This window comes from Bufo gargarizans, chromosome 6 (assembly GCF_014858855.1).
Source record: "Bufo gargarizans isolate SCDJY-AF-19 chromosome 6, ASM1485885v1, whole genome shotgun sequence".
Taxonomy (NCBI): domain Eukaryota; kingdom Metazoa; phylum Chordata; class Amphibia; order Anura; family Bufonidae; genus Bufo; species Bufo gargarizans.
The window spans coordinates 276,345,442-276,365,116 of NC_058085.1; the positions used below are offsets into that span (position 1 = coordinate 276,345,442).

Here is a 19,675-nt window from a genome sequence, read left to right on the forward strand (position 1 = left end):
TCTGACGCTTTTTTTAGGAAAGTGCAGACGATAAAATAATTGTCATTTGCAAGCTGTGCCGTACCGAAATTAGCAGGGGCGTGAACACTAGCAACCTCACCACCACCAGCATGATCCGCCACATGGCATCAAAGCACCCTAATAGGTGGGCCGAACGCCTGGGTCCACAACCAGTGTCTGCGGGTCACACCACTGCCTCCTCTTCCCCTGTGTTACGTGCTAGCCAATCCCCCGTCCAAGACTTAGGTCCGGATGCCTCCCTCCATGCACCTGGACCTTCGTAAGCACCATCAGCTAGCACATCCACTTCTGTGTCCCAGAGCAGTGTACAGATGTCTATAACCCAGGCCTTTGAACGAAACCGCAAATAACCATCCACCCACCCACAGACCATAGCACTAAATGCGCACCTTTCCAAATTGCTGGCCCTGGAAATGTTGCCATTTAGGCTTGTGAACACTTTCCCGTGACTCCCGCGTTGTACGCATTTTAGCCAACACCGATTACTGGTTGTTCACCCTTCTCGACCCCTGCTACAAAAAGGACTTCTGATCTCTCATTCCTGTGGTGGAGAGGATGAGCAAAATGGTGCAATACCAGAAGGTCCTTGTGGAAAAATTGCTCCAAAAATTTCCAGCTGACAATGCTGGCTGCAGAGTACGTAGTTCCTTGGCCAGCCAAAGAGGGGAGACGAGGGGAAAACACAGCAGTTCCAACAGAGGCAGGGCAACACTTTTTAGATGGTCAGCTCGACAGCAGGCCCTCGCCCACAAAATATTTTAGATGGTCAGCTCGGCAGCAGGCCCTCGCCCAGAAAATATTTTATATGGTCAGCTTGGCAGCAGGCCCTCGCCCACAAAATATTTTAGATGGTCAGCTCGGCAGCAGGCCCTCACCCACAAAATGTTTTAGATGGTCAGATCGGCAGCAGGCCTTCGCCCATAAACTTTTTTATATGGTCAGCTCGGCAGTAGGCCCTCGCCCACAAAATGTTTTAGATGGTGAGATCGGCAGCAGGCCTTCGCCCATAAACTTTTTTATATGGTCAGCTCGGCAACAGGCCCTCGCCCACAAAATATTTTAGATGGTCAGCTGGGTAGCAGGCCCTCACCCCTAATGTTTTTGAGGGTCACCAGCAGGCCCTTGCTCCTAATGTTTTTGAGGGTCACCAGCAGGCCATCAATCATAATTTTTTAAGAGTGTGTATGATGCTCTCCTTTATGTGTAATAAAGGGTGTATTCTAGTGCCGGTTCCTTGTAATTTTTGGCAGCCCTTTCCATTAGTGCATAGGCTTTATGAGTGTAGGAGTCCCACTACCACTACAATTGTACCACAATGTGAATGAGGCCCTCCTTTATGTGATATACAGGTTGTAACAGAGTGCCTCTTCCTTGTAATTTTTGTCAGCACTTGCACTTTATATACAAGTAAATATACAGGAAAGAATGTTTCCTAACAATTTTTCCTCTAAAATCGATTTTATCTTTGGTTTGGTGCGTATTATTGTCAGTCTGTAAAAGTGGCATACTACTCGGACAACATTGTTCTCAGCAGCGACCTGGATGTCCAAGATGCATCCAGACATCCTCCCCATGCTGTTCCTGAACCATTTCAGTGGTGTTTCTATCAATTTCTGACCTTTTCCTCTGATCCAGACACTCTCCCCTCTTCAGAGCAGGGGTGCCTGGTTTAATGCTCGGGTTCTCCCATTGACTTCCATTGTGCTCGGTAAAACACCCAAGCATCCCAAGGGGTTCTACTCGAGAACCTCAGCACTTTGGTGCGCGACCAACACTAGTCTCTTTTCGTGGACATTTTTTCAAGTTGTTGTGTCACTAACCTACAAAATATGTCCATAGCGGAAGTATCATGTTGTGGTGACATTCTTTTACTTTTCATGCTTAAATCAGTAAACGGACCCTGTCCTACAACTCTCTGTTCTTCCCTCATTAATCATTCTAAAATTCTGGTACCTTCCAAACAATCTAGGTGGATGCCCAATTTGGCACATTCTTATCTGTCATTATTCTTTTAGAATTTATACCACTTTAACCTGCGTACAAATAAATTAATATCCTTCACCCAGGAGAAAGTGCCAAAGTTGACAGTTGGAACAAACGATAAGCCCTTGGAGAGTACTCGTAATTCATTGGAGGAAAGAGTTTTCCTTGTAAGATTAACCACTTGATTTTCATTCATTTGTGTTTTGTCTTCTCGTTGTTGAATATCCCTGTTCCTTAGGTAGTAAGGTGGACCTGTCTGATTCCCCCCTCCTCTTGATAAAAAATTGGAAGAGGAGCCACCCAATGAGGATCCATTTGAGGCTTTTGAGGTTTCTCCATGTAATCTCCCTTGATTTCGATTGGGCCATTTTCCACCCCTATTGCCCCTATTACGTCCTCTACTTGGGGGTTTACAGTGGTGGAATAATCCTTGTTTTCTTTTATCCTCCTTAAGGAAATCAAATGCTCTTTTTCACGGAAGGTAGTGAGATCCCTAATAAACTGTTTATGTTTCCGTTCCTTGAGTGTCATTTGGAAACATTCAACAGATGTTTGTAAGATTGTTTCCCTTCTATTGAAATCTAGGTCACCCCTATATGTCAAGGCTAGTTCAATCTGACTATTTCGTTTTTCACAGGTATTCTTGAGGATCTCATTTTCTTCCTCCAGTAACAATTGCATAAATCGAATTGAGCTGTCCACAAGTTCCTTTTCCCACTTCTTTAGGAGTTTTTTGTGACCGATCTCTTGCAGCAGGGATACTTCGCCCCCTCAAACATTTTGGTACTATTCTGTGCTTAATATAGTTTTCCAGGGTGCGTGTTTCCCACCAAGATTTCAGGTTCTCCTTGTAACTATCATAGAGCTCCTTAAATACCACCTTCAATGTTGGAGTGTTACCCCCAAATTCAACATCTTCCTTCTCGGAAAAAAACTCCTCCACTTCCTCTAGCCAATGGTCTGCACTTATTGGTCCCTTCAAAAAAACAGCCATAACCCTCTACTAAAACTTCAAAACCAAAAGAAAATATATAATATTGAATAATCATCAGGAGTATTAAACCACAAAAACTAAAGTATTTACCTCCATTATTAAAATATACCTTTTATTGAATTCAAGCATTTAAAAAAATGTCTTTTGAAAAACCCCTCATGATAATATAATCTTAGATCCTTAACAAATATTCAATATACCATCTACGTAGAGTCAATATCTCAGGTAGGTATATCAAGAGGCGGTACAGTTAATGTCCTTCTTACTCACGATTTGTTGATAGAAGGTAGGACAGTTTGTGTCCTTCTTGTTCACGGTTTACTGACATAAGATATGTCCCAAATAACTCTCTCCAGGTTTGTGGGAATAAAACATCTATACCTACTCTGTTCCTGGATCTCATCCTGCCTACAGGCAGAGCACCTGCCCCGAAAGGGGGGACCCTACCTCTTGGTGGCTAAACCCTTTTAAGCCCCTGCCCTTGCCCTCAAGATTGGTTGTTATTCCCAAAACAAAATATTGTTAAAAATCAGTCCAAAACAAAAAGGTTGATGAAAACAGGTCCCAGCGCTGCGTTTCCCCAGTACTGCCATGGTTCTTCAGGGGACACTTGCAATATATGGGAGACCAACCGGTAATAATACAATGATTCTGTTCCCCATCCTGGTATCTCCTCCAAACAGAAGTCCCTATGGGCTATCAGATCAATGGTGTCTATGTACTATTCAAACTTAGCGCCTTAAAAAGGTTACATCCCTCCAGACTCCTCCCCTCTATTTCCTGCCTCTCCTCCCACCTCTCATATCCATTCCTGCCTCTCCTCCCACCTCTCATATCCATAAATCAATACATATTAATCATTAATCCCTACAGATGATGCCCATCATGGGAGTTACTTGCCAGAGTAGTCAAGGCGACCACATGGGGTGTCGTATATTCTAATCAGCTAGAAAATTTGAATTTTGAAACGCCGCTGTGAAAAGCAAATGCTTCCACCAAGCTGCCAAGACCAGATGCACGTGGAGTGCATTTGCATTTCACAGTGTTATTTCCAGAAAGGAAGTGGCCAAAATAGGAATTACAGTTTGAATAAGGCCAGGATAAGAAATCAAAAGCAAAAGAAAGAAAAATAAACTAATAATAAATTCCTGATAAACCAAAATTTTTTTTTTTTTTATAATCTCATTTATGAGGCACATAATGATCACAAAAAAATAAAAAAAAATTAAAAAAATATATAAAAGTTTAAATCACCCCCTTTCCGTAAAATTAAAAAATAAATACCTAAACAACAATAAATATAAACATCATGGGTATCACCGCGACTAAAAATGCCCATACTATTAAAATAGAAAAAAAATTCAATACGGCGAATGGCGTAACTGAAAAAAAGGGTCAAAATTGCAATTTTTCATTGCTTCTCTTACCCAAAAAAAATTCATAAAATGTGATAAAAAAGTCACACATACTCCAAAATGGTGTCAATTAAAAGTACAGATTGTTCCGCAAAAAATTAGCCCCCTAAACAGCTCAGTATAAAAAAGTTATGGGGGTCAGAATATGGTGATATAAAAAAAAAATTCTCTCAAAGTTAAAATTTATTTTTATACTATTTAGACATAAAGAACCTATACATATGGGGTATCATTGTAAACTTTTCTGATTCAATTTGAACAAATCATTCCACCATTTTACAGAGCAGACAGTACAGTATGGTTCCATGGCAGGAGAGCTTGTCCATAATAGTGTCAGTGGCGTCTCTAGCTTTCAAATTTTGGGGGGGCACACTGAGGGCCAGGACAAAAGTAGGGGGGGCAGCTATAACAACGATACATTTACACAAGTACGCTTAGAAATGCTGCGATACTTTACCCAATACCTAAAACTGCAAAAGGGAAGAAAAGTCCTGCTGTCTGTGGTTTAAAAAATAAAAAACAATCACTCAGATTTCAACATATCCTTGTTGCCTGTGGATGACACTTTCATAGGGAAGGGGATCTGTGGATGACACTGCTATGGGGGGGATCTGTGGATGACACATACCATATATTGCATCTTATGCTATATGTTTCATCCGCAGATCCACCCCATGACAGTGTCATCCCCATTTCCCCCTCCATAACAGTGTCATCCACAGATACGCCTCCCTATAACAGTGTCATCCACAGATCTCCCTCCCCGCCTATCACAGGAGTGTACATTTGACATTTCTAAACTGTAATCCATATCCTGCAGTAACTTTAACCTTAAATCAGGATTAAGCGGCCGCTCATCTCTACTAGTACCTTAACCTTACACCACTTGGCTAGCTTCGGTAACAGGGCCAGGCTACAGCCTACAGGTACTGCCTGTTAGTTGCTACCGAGCGAGTGCTGATTTCTGCAGGTCAGAGCATACGGATTACAGTTTAGAAGAAATGTACACTCCTGTGAGCGGTCCAGACCAGTGGCGGATCCAGAGCCTGGTCTCGGGAGGGGCACTTCCAGATTATTTTCTGTCCGCCGCCACAGAACAAGGGTGCTAATAGAACAGACTACACAGTGTAGAGGTATACTGTACATTGTGTGGCACAGTGTAGAGGTATACTGTACATTGTGTGGCACAGTGGTGTAGAGGTATACTGTACATTGTGTGGCAGGGTGTAGAGGTATACGGTATATTGTGTGGCACAGTGTAGGCTATATTTGTATTACATAAACATATTTCACATGAAAACTTACAGTTACTTGGCTTGGCCCTTGGGGATCTCGGACACCACTTCAACACTTGGCCGGGGGCTCGGCGGAGCTGAAGTTGTGCTTTATCCTAATAAGATTTCATAATAAGGATTTGGAGAAGGGGCAGAGGGGTCACAGAGCAGGGAGAGGCTGCTGCTGCTACTACGGGATCATACCATGGGGGAGTAATAAAGCCCACCATAATGCCCCCCCCCCCAGTAGAAATAATTATCTTTATAATGTGACAGTGCAAAAAATACCCCCTTGTAATGCCCCCAGTTGAGCTAATGTCCCCAAAATGTGCCAGTATAAAATACCCCTATATACTGCCCTCAGTAAATGCCCCCATAGTGCTCCTCTCCCCACTTCCTCCTAGTGCCCCCCATAATGTACCAGTATAAAATGCCCCATATATCATGCTCCAGTAGATGCCCTCAGTGTCCCCCATGATTTGCAAGTATAAAATACCCCTTCTTAGTGCCCCCCATAGATGACACTATAGTACTCCTCTCCCCCGTTCCCCATAGTACCCACCATAATGTGTCCCAGTATAAAATGCTACTGTACAGAGCCCCCCATATAAAATACCCCTTATTTGTGGCCTCAGTAGATGCCCCTATAGTGCCCACCAATAATGTGCCAGTAATAGGTGCCCTCAATAACATGCTAGTAATAAGTGCCCCCAATAACAAGCCAGTAATAAGTGCCCCCATCACGTGCCAGTAATAAGTGCCCCCATAACGTTCCAGTAATAAGTGCCCCCCATCACGTGCCAGTAACAAGAGCCCCCCAACACGTGCCAATAACAAGAGCCCCCTAATGTGCCAGTAATAAGAGCCCAGCCCCCCATCACGTGCCAGTAATAAGAGCCCCTATCATGTGCCAGTAATAAGCCCCCATCATGTGCCAGTAATAACCCCCCATCATGTGCCAGTAATAAGCCCCCCATCATGTGCCATTAATAAGCCTCCCATCATGTGCTAGTAATAAGAGCCCCCCATCATGTGCCAGTAATAATCCCCCCCATCATGTGCCAGTAATAAGCCCCCCATCAGGTGCCAGTAATAAGCCCCCATTATGTGCCAGTAATAAGCCTCCCATCATGTGCCAGTAATAAGAGCGCCCCCAATGTTCCAGTAACAAGAGCCCCCCATCATGTGCCAGTAATAAGCCCCCCCATCATGTGCCAGTAATAAGCCCCCCCATCATGTGCCAGTAATAAGCCCCCCATCATGTGCCAGTAATAAGCCCCCCATCATGGGCCAGTAATAAGCCCCCCATCATGTGCCAGTAATAAGCCCCCCATCATGTGCCAGTAATAAGTCCCCCATCATGTGCCAGTAATAAGCCCCCCATCATGTGCCAGTAATAAGCCCCACCATCATGTGCCAGTATTGTAATAAGCCCCCCATCATGTGCCTGTAATAAGCCCCCCATCATGTGCCAGTAAAAAGCCCCCATCATGTGCCAGTAAAAGGCCCCCATCATGTGCCAGTAATAAGCCCCCCATCATGTGCCAGTAATAAGCCCCCGCATCATGTGCCAATAATAAGCCCCCATCATGTGCCAGTATTAAGCCCCACCATCACGTGCCAGTATTGTAATAAGCCCCCCATCATGTGCCAGTAATAAGCCCCCATCATGTGCCAGTAATAAGCCCCCCATCATGTGCCAGTAATAAGCCCCCCCAATGTGCCAGTAACAAGAGCCCCCCTAATATGCCTGTAAAACTATAGTAAAAAAAAAAAAACACTTATACTTACCTCCATGTCAGCGATGTGCTGCAGGCCTCTTCCGGCCTGTGTCCCGTGCTGTATGGCTCAGGCGGCGCGATGAGCCATACAGTGCCTGCAGTCTATCAGAGGAAGGAGAAGGGACACGCCTCTCCCTCTCCTGCCCCGCCGCAGCACAGGCAGATGACTATGGAGATGAGTGCAATGGAAGCGCTCATTTCCCTGTGCCCGACTGCGGCGGCTCACTTGGGGGGGCATTTTAGTTGGGGAGGCACATGGGGGGGGCATAGCGTGATGTAGCCCTCCCTGGCAACACCACTGAATAGGGTCAGCATAGTACAGTCCTGATCAAAAGTTTAAAACCACTTGAAAAATGGCAAAAAAATCATATTTAGCATGGCTGGATCTTAACAAGGTTCCAAGTAGAGCTTCAACATGCAACAAGAAGAAATGGGAGTGAGACAATTTTTGAGCATTCAATTTAATGAAAACAACGAATAAACTGAAACAGGCTGTTTTTCAGCTGATCAAAAGTTTAGGACCACACCTCCAAAAAAAACTAAACCCCCCAAAACAGAAATCCGACTTCCAAACATGAACTCAGTAATGAGTAGCTCCGCCGTTATTGTTTATCACTTCCAAAATTTGTTTCGGCATGCTTGATGCAATCGTTTCCATGAGATGAATGGGAACATTTCTCCAAGTAGTGAAGACGGCCGCACGAAGGCCATCTACTGTCTGGAACTGTTGTCCATTTTTGTAAACTTCCCTTGCCATCCATCCCCAAGGGTTCTCAATTGGATTTAGATCAGGGGAACACGCAGGATGGGCCAAAAGAGTGATGTTATTCTTCTGGAAGAAGTCCCTTGTCCTGCGGGCATTGTGTACTGTATGTCCTGTTGAAAAACCCAGTCATTACCACACAGACGAGGGCCCTCAGTCATGAGGAATGCTCTCTGCAACATCTGGACATAGCCAGCGGCCGTTTGACGCCCCTGCACTTCCTGAAGCTCCATTGTTCCACTGAAGGAAAAAGCACCGCAGACCATTAAGGCGCCCCCTCCACTGTGGCGCGTAAAAAAACATCTCCGGTGGGATCTGCTTGTCATGCCAGTAATGTTGGAAACCATCAGGACCTTCAAGGTTACATTTTTTCTCATCAGAGAATAAAACTTTCTTCCACCTTTGAATGTCCCATGTTTGGCGCTCTATTGCAAAGTCCAAACGAGCAGTTCTGAGGCGTTCAAGGAGACGAGGTCTTTGAAGACGTTTTTTGTTTTTGAAGCCCTTAAGTCTCAGATGCCGTCTGATGGTTATGGGGCTGCAGTCAGCACCAGTAAGGGCCTTAATTTGGGTTGCGGATCGTCCAGTGTCTTGACGGACAGCCAATTGGATCCTCCGGCTCAGTGCTGATGACATTTTTTTGGGTCTTCCACTTGAATTTTTTGTTCCATAACCCTCAGGATCATTTAAGAAATTCCAAATGACTGTCTTACTGCGTCCCACCTCAGCAGCGATGGCGCGCTGTGAGAGACCCTGCTTATGCAGTTCAATAACCCGACCACGTTCAAAAAGGGAGAGTTTTTTTGCCTTTGCCATCACAACGTGTGACTACCTGACAGAACATGACAATGAATCCACATCTTTGCACAGATTTGGCTTTTTAAAGGCATGTGGTCCTAAAATTTGGATCAGCTGAAAAACAGCCTGTTTTAGTTTAATCGTTATTTTCAATTAATTGAATGCTCAAAAAATGTTTTGTCTCACTCACATTTCTTCTTGTTGAATGTTGAAGCTCTACTTGGAACCTTGTTAAGATCCAACAATGTAAAATATGATTTTTTGCCATTTTTCAAGTGGTCTTAAACTTTTGATCGGGACTGTAAGTGTGTGATTGAATTTATCCATTTACAGTTCTACAGCAATATTTAAAAGCTATAGTACTCCATTTTTTATTAATGTGTATCAGCCCAATCTACAGAATATACTGTCCTGCTGTTGCAACTACTACTATCTCTTCACAGACACACATTTCTTGCCTTGTCCATTATGTTCCAGTTCACTGAAAAAAGGGGTACTCGGGTATTATGTTCCAGTATCAATTGTGCTCACGGTAGTTAGAGACTTTTAATAAGAAGTAAAACTCCAAAATCTTTATTAGGTTTGCATTAAAAAGAGGAGGGACCTCTATATCATCAAATAATTACAGACCGCCGCTTTCTCTGTATTGTAGCATCTATAAACCAGAGACCGCGATGGCTAAGGGCTCTTTCACACTTGCGTTCTTGTCTTCCGGCATAGAGTTCCGTCGTCGGGGCTCTATGCCGGAAGAATCCTGATCAGGATTATCCTAATGCATTCTGAATTGAGTGAAATCCGTTCAGGATGCATCAGGATGTCTTCAGTTCCGGAACGGAACGTTTTTTGGCCGGAGAAAATACCGCAGCATGCTGCGCTTTTTGCTCCGGCCAAAAATCCTGAAGACTTGCCGCAAGGCCGGATCCGGAATTAATGCCCATTGAAAGGCATTGATCCGGATCCGGCCTTAAGCTAAACGTCGTTTCGGTGCATTGCCGGATCCGACGTTTAGCTTTTTTAGAGTGGTTACCATGGCTGCCGGGATGCTAAAGTCCTGGCAGCCATGGTAAAGTGTAGTGGGGAGCGGGGGAGCAGTATACTTACCGTCCGTGCGGCTCCCGGGGCGCTCCAGAGTGACATCAGGGCGCCCCAGGCGCATGGATGACGTGTTCGCATGGCACGTCATCCATGCGCATGGGGTGCTCTGATGTCACTCTGGAGCGCCCCGGGAGCCGCGCGGACGGTAAGTATGCTGCTCCCCGCTCCCCGCTCCTACTATGGCAACCAGGACTTTAATAGCTTCCCGGCTGCCATAGTAACACTGAAAGCATTTTGAAGACTGATCCGTCTTCAAATGCTTTCAGTACACTTGCGTTTTTCCGGATCCGGCGTGTACCTCCAGCAAGTGGAGTACACGCCGGATCCGGACAACGCAAGTTTGAAAGAGGCCTAATCCAAAACGTACATATAATTGTCAGGGATTAAGGATTAATTAGAAGACTAACCTGACAATTTTTTGTACGTTTTGGATTAGCCATCGCGGTCTCTGGTTTATAGATGCTACAATACTGAGAAAGCGGCGGTCTGTAATTATTTGATGATATAAAGGTCCCTCCTCTTTTTAATGCAAACCTAATAAAGATTTTGGAGTTTTACTTCTTATTCAACGTTTCTAACTACCGTGAGCTCCATTATGTTCCACACTGTAGTTCTGCTGCTGGGAACTGTACCCTGCACAGTACAACAAACCTAAATCTGCTCCCAAAACAGGAATCATTTTTTGACAGCTTTTGTAAAAAGCCATTGCTTCTTCATTTTTGACATATTTGACAAAATATATTTTGTCAAAATAATCTGTTGCTACTTTCTAAAAATGGGATAATTTTTAGACCATTTGTTTACACCAGCCATTGCTTCTTTTGATACCCTTGTGTGTATATAAATACCAGCCAAGGTATTTTGGCTGTTAAGGCTATTTGTTACCACCAGCAAACATGCGTTTACCCATAGCCATATATGTCACTTTGACATTACTAGTGCTGCCTTGGCATGAACGTGCTTGAAAAGAGTTAAGGAAATCCCATAGTATCATACACAACTTTTTATGGCAACCTGAGCACTTTTGATACAGGCCCAATTTTTTCTTACTCGAATCAAATCTGGTGACCGATTCATTCAAATCAAACCTGAAACAAATTTCAAGATGTTTGCTCATCACTTTTCTTTAGTTATACTGCCATGCTAATGCTAAGGCTCTGGTATTCCCCTGACAAGCAGGGCAGAAAGCTATTTTATTAGCTGTCTACTAGCTGCAGTGAAAAGAGGATCATTATGCATATTTCTACGTTCTCATACCTGGGTTCATGGAGAACTGGGACAACTTCTCTACAGTAGGGACGGGCTGCACCTTAATGGGTAGGGTACAACTGCCCTGGGGGGAAAAATGGTTAGACGGCTGGAGGAGCTTTTAAACAAGGATCTTGGGGGGAGGTGGGAGGTCATACTAATAAGGGGGTAGATAGTGTAGATCAGGGATGGCCAACATGTGGCTCTCCAGCTGTTGCAAAACTATAACTCCCAGCATGCCCAGACTGCCTACAGCTATAAGACTACAGCAGGGCATGGTGGGAATTGTAGTTTTACAACAGCTGGAGAGCCACAGGTTGGCCATTCCTGGTGTAGATAGAGAGTGGGTTATAGAAGGAGACAGTGGGGATTTAGTAGGGGCTGGGGTTACCGAGGAAAATAGGGAGAAGACTGGGCAGAACTATACATTTCTGAAAAATAGAACTGCTGGTAACAAGAACCTGTTACATACAAAAGTCTACCACGGTAACCTAAAAAATCCCAGATATTCACTTTACAGGTAATAGTAATTTAAAATGTATTTTCACAAATGCCAGAAGTCTAGCTAGCAAAATGGAGCAGCTGGAGGCTATAGTACTAGAAGAACACAGAGATGTAGTTGGTGTGGCTGAGACATGGTCGGACTCTTCGCATGACTGGGCTGTTAATATTGAGGGTTTTACACTATTTAGGAAAAGGTGGTGGTGTGTGCATGTATGTGAGGAGTGATCTGAAGACAAGTGTGAAAGAGGCAATTGTGGGTTCGGATGGTGAGGATGTGGAAACCTTATGGGTGAGAGGTCAAAGGGAAATAACCACTGAAAAAATAATATTTGGTGTAACATATAAAGAAGTGCAGAAAATGATAGGCTGCTCAGCTAAAATGATCGCAAATACTTTAAAATGGCAACCAAAACCTGAAAGACGTGGAAGAAAGCTAAAAACTACTATTCGAATAGATAGAAGAATATCCAAAATGGCAAGGACTTAGCCAACAATCAGCTCCAGGAAGATCAAAGAAGGTCTAAAGTTACCTGTGAGTGCTGTTACATTTAGAAGACGCCTATGTGAAGCCAAGCTATCTGCAAGAAGCCCCCGCAAAGTCCCACTGTTGAAAAAAGACATGTGCTGAAGAGGTTACAATTTGCCAAAGAGCACATTGACTGGCCTAAAAAATCATTTTGTGGACTGATGAAAGTAAAATTGTTCTTTTTGGGTCTAGTAGCCGGAGACAGTTTGTCAGATGACCCCCAAACACTGAATTCAAGCCAAGGTACACTGTGAAGACAGTAAAGCATGGTGGCGCAAACATCATGATATGGGGATGTTCTCATACTACGGTGTTGGGGCCTATTTATCGCATACCAGGGATCATGGATCAGTTTGAATACATCAGAATACTTGAAGAGGTCATGCTGCCTTATGCCAAAGAGGAAATGCCCTTGAAATGGGTGTTCCAACAAGACAACGACCCCAAACACACCAGTAAACGTGCAACATCTTGGTTCCAGACCAACAATATTGACGTTATGGAGTGGCCAGCCCAATCCCCGGATCTTAATCCAATAGAAAACTTGTGGGGTGACATCAAAAATGCAGTTTCTGAGGCAAAACCAAGAAATAGAGAAGAACTGTGGAATGTAGTCCAATCATCCTGGGCTGGAATACCTGTTCACAGGGGCCAGAAGTTGGTTGACTCCATGCAACACAGATGTACAGCAGTTCTCAGAAACAGCGGTTATACAGCTAAATATTAGTTAAGTGATTTAAAGAAAAGCTAAATCTTCAAACATTTTTCAGTTTATAAAGTGAATGTTTTAGTTTGTAAAGAAGATTACAAACACTGCTAGTTATTTGAACAGTCTAATATTCATTTTTTTTTTTCAATTTTTTTAGAGGAACAACACAAATGTGTATGGAAATAAAAGCTATTAGAAGGATTTTGAGGGTTTTTTTTCACTTTTTTAAACACACTGCTATTATTTTGAACACAACTGTATAACATCTGTTATTAACCAATGTGTGTTCTAATTTATTTCCTTCATAAAGGTGTGGGATGAACGATTAGCCAAGTCTGCTGAGTCATGGGCCAACCAGTGCAAATGGGACCACGGACCTAACCAGCTCATGCGCTATGTGGGTCAGAATCTCTCCATCCATTCTGGAAGGTAGTTCATTTTCCACATAGCTAAACATAGGAGTCAATTTTTGATCCAGTCATATAACTTTTTGGCCAGAAGTGTGACCAATTGATGCCCCTGTGCACACTACAATATATGTGAAGGTTTCTCCCACCTACCATGTGCCATTTATAATACTGGTGTCTTCTTATGTATAGACACCATTCCCCTGCTACGGGAGCTAACTCTACAACCCTATTGATACACCTCTGGAAATTGTGTATCAATTGGAAATGATGTATCAATAGCTCCCCAATAGTTAGGAATATTAATGCAATGGTTGATACATGAAATAAGAGGATAAACAGTGACAAGGGTTAACCATACTTGCCAAGATATCTCCAGGAGAGAGTGGTGTGCATCACATAAAATGTATGGGGCTAGACATGCCCCTTTCTCCAAGCCATGCCCATTTAATTTCCTGAAATACCCCTATATGACCCCAGCCCTTTGGCCTTTGTAGCCCTTGCTTGTTATTTGCCCCAGTGCCACACCCAGCTAGGGGAAAATCTTTGGTAGGTGCCAGTAGTCTTCTCTGTCACTTGGAAGATTTGCCAACTCTTCCAGGAATCCATGAGGTCTCTCCTTTTTCCGAGAGCCTCACGGACATTCTGGGAGAGTTGCCAAGTGTGGAGTTAACCAACATTCATGGCCATTTAAAGGCTCTGAACAGGTACCCAGATCGGTGATAATGGTTTCTTTCCTTCTTAAAACCACCGACCCATCAGATCTATGAAAGAGAAAGTCCCATGACTGGCAATTAATGTTTACCTCAGTGATTTGTAGGACTACTGTGACAACTGCTCTAAACACCATCTTACTTCACTGCCCAAATCATCAGTTGTCACTTACTACCCCCATCGATTAAAGAGACACAGTAGGCCAAATTTATCACAGCCATCTCACAGAAAAACTACCTTGTTGCCCATAGCAGAAATGGGCTTACATTATGGAACTAAGCAACATTTTAATGAAATAATTTTTATTTTATGAAATTTGTATTCTATTAATCCATACCCTTTGGTCTGAGGATACGTTTAAAGGGGTTATCCAGGAATTTGATATTGATGGCCTATCATCCAAATCGGCTGTTTGAAGAGGACACTCACAGAAGCTCTGGTGAGCGATCCATCCTCCTCACTGCTTACAAAGGGACTGAGCTGTGCCTAGGCCACGTGACCGATGTACAGTGACATCACTGGACCAGGAAGAGACCTAAGCGCTCCCAGACTGCCGCAGCCTCTTTATAAAGCTGTTGAGTGGGGGTGCCGGGAGTCAGACCTCCACCGATCTAATATTGCTAACCTATCAATATCAAATTCCCAGATAAACCTATTTAACTTTTGGGACAACCACTTTAAATCCACCATCAGATCGCACCTGTGACTATCAGTGTTCCAGCTTGTCCTCCCTGTATAAGTAAATAGAGGAAAGCAAATAGTGATGCAGTCAGAGTGGCGGTGAATTCTGCAGCTATCCTCAGAGAGACCTGACCAGACGGATGATGAGGGTTTTCAGTCTTATTCTGAGAGTCAATTCACCCCCACACTACTTTCCCATGGAACCTGTGGATCTTCAGCTGTTATGAAACTACAACTCCCTGCGTGCCTTGACAATGGCAGTCTGTTGGATGTTGGGAGTTGACATTTCAAAACAGATGAGGCTTATTGTGTATTCCAGTCTTTAAGGTTTGTACCTATAGAGGGTGCAGTGATAGCTGTAGCACCCAGAGTCTCAAGTGAATCCTCTTCAATCTTGTATGAATTTGTCTTGCAGGTATAGATCTGTAGTAGATTTGGTAAAAGCATGGCACGACGAGAGGCAGCATTACTCCTTTCCTTACCCGCGAGAATGTAATCCCAGCTGTCCTAGTAAATGCAGCGGGTCCGTCTGCACCCACTATACACAGGTATGTTACACATATGTTACATTGATTCACTGGTTTTCTTGATGCCCCTTAAGATTATATGCACACGGTGCATATTATTTGAGGAATTTCAGCGCGGATTTTGTTAAGGAAATCCCCATCGTAATACAGTTACCAGCTAAGTAGATAAGATTTAAAAAATCTCATGAACACTGTTCGGAAATTGACCTGCAGTATGGAGTTTGAAATTTGCAGAAGGTCACCAGATTTTGCAATGCAAAGGGTGACACTGGTAGGCTCAGACTGGCCCAAAGGAGTACAAATAAATCCCCTGGTGGGCATCAAGCAAGTGTGGGCCTCCAGTCCTCCACCACTTGCACATGTGGCACATAGAATGACTGCAATACTTATGAATAGGCAGCTTACAGAATCTCACAAAGTCAATGGGAGATGTAAGGTCTTTAAAAACGATTTTAGGGAACTATGTGAGAAGCTCAAGACCAGGACCTCCAAGCTGGTGTTTTCAGAAATACTACCTGTGCCACGAGTGCCACCAGAGAGACAACGGGATCTTAGGGAGTTAAATAAGTGGCTCAGAAGCTGGTGCAGGAAGGAGGGGTTTGGGTTCATGGAGAACTGGGAAGACTTCTCGGTCGGTTATGGGCTCTACAGTAGGGACGGGCTGCACCTTAATGGGAAGGGTACAACTGCCCTGGGGAAAAAATGTTTAGATGGCTGGAGAAGCTTTTAAGCTAGGATCTGGTGGGGGGAGGTGGGAGGTCATACTAATAAGGGGGTAGATAGTGTATATCAGGGATGGCCAACCTGTGGCTATCCAGCTGTTGCAAAACTATAACTCCCAGCATGCCCAGACTGCCTACAGCTATAAGCCTACAGCAGGGCATGATGGGAGTTGTAGTTTTACAACATCTGGAGAGCCACAGGTTGGCCATCCCTGGTGTAGATAGAGAGTGGGTTATAAGAAGGGGACAGTGGGATTTTAGTGGGGGCTGGGGTTAACGAGGAAAATAGGGAAAAGACTGGACATAACTATACATTTCGTAAAAATAGAACTGCTGGTAACATGAATCTGTTATATACAAAAATCAACCAAGGTAGCCCAAAAAATCCTGGCTATTCACTTTACAGGTAATAGTCATTTAATATGTATTTTCACAAATGACAGAAGTCTAGCTAGAAAAATGGAGCAGCTGGAGGCTATGGTACTAGAAGAACACATAGATGTAGTTGGTGTGGCTGAGACATGGTTGGATTCTTCGCATGACTGGGCTGTTAATATTGAGGGTTTTACACTATTTAGGAAAAGGGGGTGGTGTGTGCATGTATGTGAGGAGTGATCTGAAGACAAGTGTGAAAGAGGCAATTGTGGGTGAGAATGGTGAGGATGTGGAAACCTTATGGGTGAAAGTGAAAGGGATATAAACACTGAAAAAATAATACTTGGTGTAATCTATAGACCCCCTAACATCACAGAAGAGATAGAAACGCAACTGTATAACCAAATAGAGCAGGTGGCACAGGCTGGAACAGTAGTCATAATGGGAGATTTTAACTTCCCAGATATTGACGGGGGTCATGGTTTTGCCTCAACAGTAAAGGGGAGAAAATTCCAGAACTTGCTGCAGGACCACTTTATGGGCCAGTTTGTAGAAGCTCCCAGTAAGGACGATGCTCTGTTGGATCTGGTAATTTCTAATGATGCAGAGCTTGTCGGTAATGTTACTGTTCGAGAAACACTAGGTAATAGTGACCACAATATAATTATATTCCCCCTAAACTATAAGAAGCAAACTCTGCCAGGCCGAGAAAAGACACTGAATTTCAAACAGGCTAATTTCCCTGGGTTGAGGGCAGCATTTCAGGGCAATACAGAGGATAAATGGGAGAGCTTTAAATCCACATTGAGTAATTGCACAAAAAAATTAATCTCTTTAGGTAACAAGTATAAACGGCTAAAATTAAACCCCCCATGGCTTACAGCTACTGTAAAAAGGGCAATAAAAGACAAAAAGAGAGCATTAAAGAAATACAAATCTGAGGGGTCAGCTGTAGCATTTGAAGATTACAAAGGGCTTAATAAAATCTGTAAAAAGGAGATAAAATTTGCATAAATACAAAACGAACAGCAGGTAGCAAAAGAGAGCAAGACAAATCCCCAAACATTCTTTAAATATATAAATGCTAAAAAACCTAGGTCTGTGCTGGTAGGTTCAATAAATAATGTTAAAGGGGGGGTAGTCACTGAAGATAAGGAAAAGGCAGAGTTACTAAATGGTTTTTTTAGCTCTGTATATACAAAAGAAGAGAAAGGAGCTGATATCTGTGGCACCGGGGTTGTTAGTACATCCAGTGATGTACTCAATCGGTTAACTGTAGATATGGTCCAAGAGAAGTTAAATAGGGTAAATGTGAACAAGGCTCCGGGTCCAGATGGATTTCACCCAAGAGTGCTTTAAGAGCTCAGTTCAGTCATTGCTGTGCCCCTGTTTATAATTTTTAAAGATCCTCTAGGTACTGGTACAGTGATTGGCACAAGGCAAACGTGGTGCCCATATAAAAAAAAAAAGATCAAGGTCTTCCACAGGTAATTTTAGACCAGTTAGTGTAACTTCTTTTGTGGAAAAAATGTTTGAAGAAATCTTAAGGGACTATATACAGGAGTATGTGACTATAAATAATATTATAAGTGATAACCAGCATGGGTTAACCAAGGACAGAAGATGTCAGACTAACCTGATTTGTTTTTATGAGGAGGTGAGTAGTAGCCTGGACAGAGGGGCAGCTGTGGATGTTGTGTTTCTGGATTTTGCAAAGGCTTTTGATACTGTCCCTCAAAGACGCTTAATAGGTAAAGTAAGGTCTATAGGCTTGGAAAGTATCAGTTGTAATTGGATTGAAAACTGGCTGAAGGACCGTGTCCAGAGAGTTGTGGTCAATGATTCCTATTCAGAATGGTCCCAGGTTATAAGTCGTGTACCCCAAGGTTCAGTGCTGGGCCCTTTATTATTTAATTTATTTATTAATGATATTGAGGAGGGGATTAATAGCACCATTTCTATTTTTGCAGATGACACTAAGCCAGTGATGGCTAACCTTGGCACTCCAGCTGTGGTAAAACTACAACTCCCAAGATGCCCCCCTTGCTTGGCTGCTCTCAGAACTCTATAGAAATAAATGGAGCATGCTGGGAGTCGTAGTTTCACCACAGCTGAAGTGCCAAGGTTAACCATCACTGCACTAAGCTATGTAGAACTGTACAGTCTATGGAAGATGTCCATAAACTACAAGCTGACTTGAACACTCTGAGTGATTGGGCATCAACTTGGCAAATGAGGTTCAATGTGGACAAATGTAAAGTTATGCATCTTGGTAGCAATAATCTATGTGCTTCATATTTCCTAGGTGATGTAGCACTGGGAGAGTCACTTGTGGATGGTAGATTAAATAACAGCATACAATGTCAATCAGCTGCTTCTAAGGCCACCAGGATATTGTCATGCATTAAATTAGGCATGGACTCGCGGGGGAGGGATGTAATATTACAACTTTACAAAGTATTGGTGCGGCCTCATCTGAAATATGCAGTTCAGTTCTGGGCCCCAGTCCATAGAAAGGACGCACTGCAGCTGGAAAAAGTACAGAGGAGAGCGACTAAACTGATAAGGGGCATGGAGGGTCTTAGTTATAAAAAAAATATTAAAATAATTTAATTTATTAAGTCTTAAGAAGAGACGTCTAAGGGGGGGGACATGATTAACCTATACAAATATATAAATGGACCATACAAACAATACAGTGAAAAGCTGTTCCATGTAAAATGACCTCAAAAGACAAGGGGGCCTCCGATTGGAGAGGAAAAAGTTCAGTCTCCGGACGTGTCAAAGCTTCTTTACTGTAAGAACTGTGAAGCTGTGGAATAGACTTCCTCAGGACGTGGTCACAGCAGGAACAGTGGACAGTTTTAAAAAGGGCTTAGATGTAAAATTAAAAGTAAATTACATTAATGCTTATGAAAACGCGCTGAGATCTGAGTCTCACTTCCTTCTGGGTTTCGCCTCCCCACCTATCCCTTGGTTGAACTTGATGGACTTATGCCTTTTTTCAACCGTATTAACTATTTAACTTTGTAACCGGCCTATGAAAACAAGTTAGATTATTTAAGACACTGCCACATTTATAAATGCATTGGGTGGTGGAGAAGACAGAGAGACAGGCCAGCCAGTATCCTCTTTTCT

General features: G+C 43.2%; 1 protein-coding gene across 1 annotated transcript in view; it reads left to right on the top strand.

The window, feature by feature from the left end:
* The window catches only part of LOC122941869 (peptidase inhibitor R3HDML-like), a 46,659-nt gene that overhangs the window by 14,356 nt on the left and 12,628 nt on the right, over nt 1–19,675 (top strand). Inside the window, exons 2-3 of the mRNA XM_044299358.1 lie at nt 13,422–13,540; nt 15,329–15,461. Coding sequence (XP_044155293.1) covers nt 13,422–13,540; nt 15,329–15,461 — 252 coding nt within the window. The remainder of the gene's footprint in view (nt 1–13,421; nt 13,541–15,328; nt 15,462–19,675) is intronic.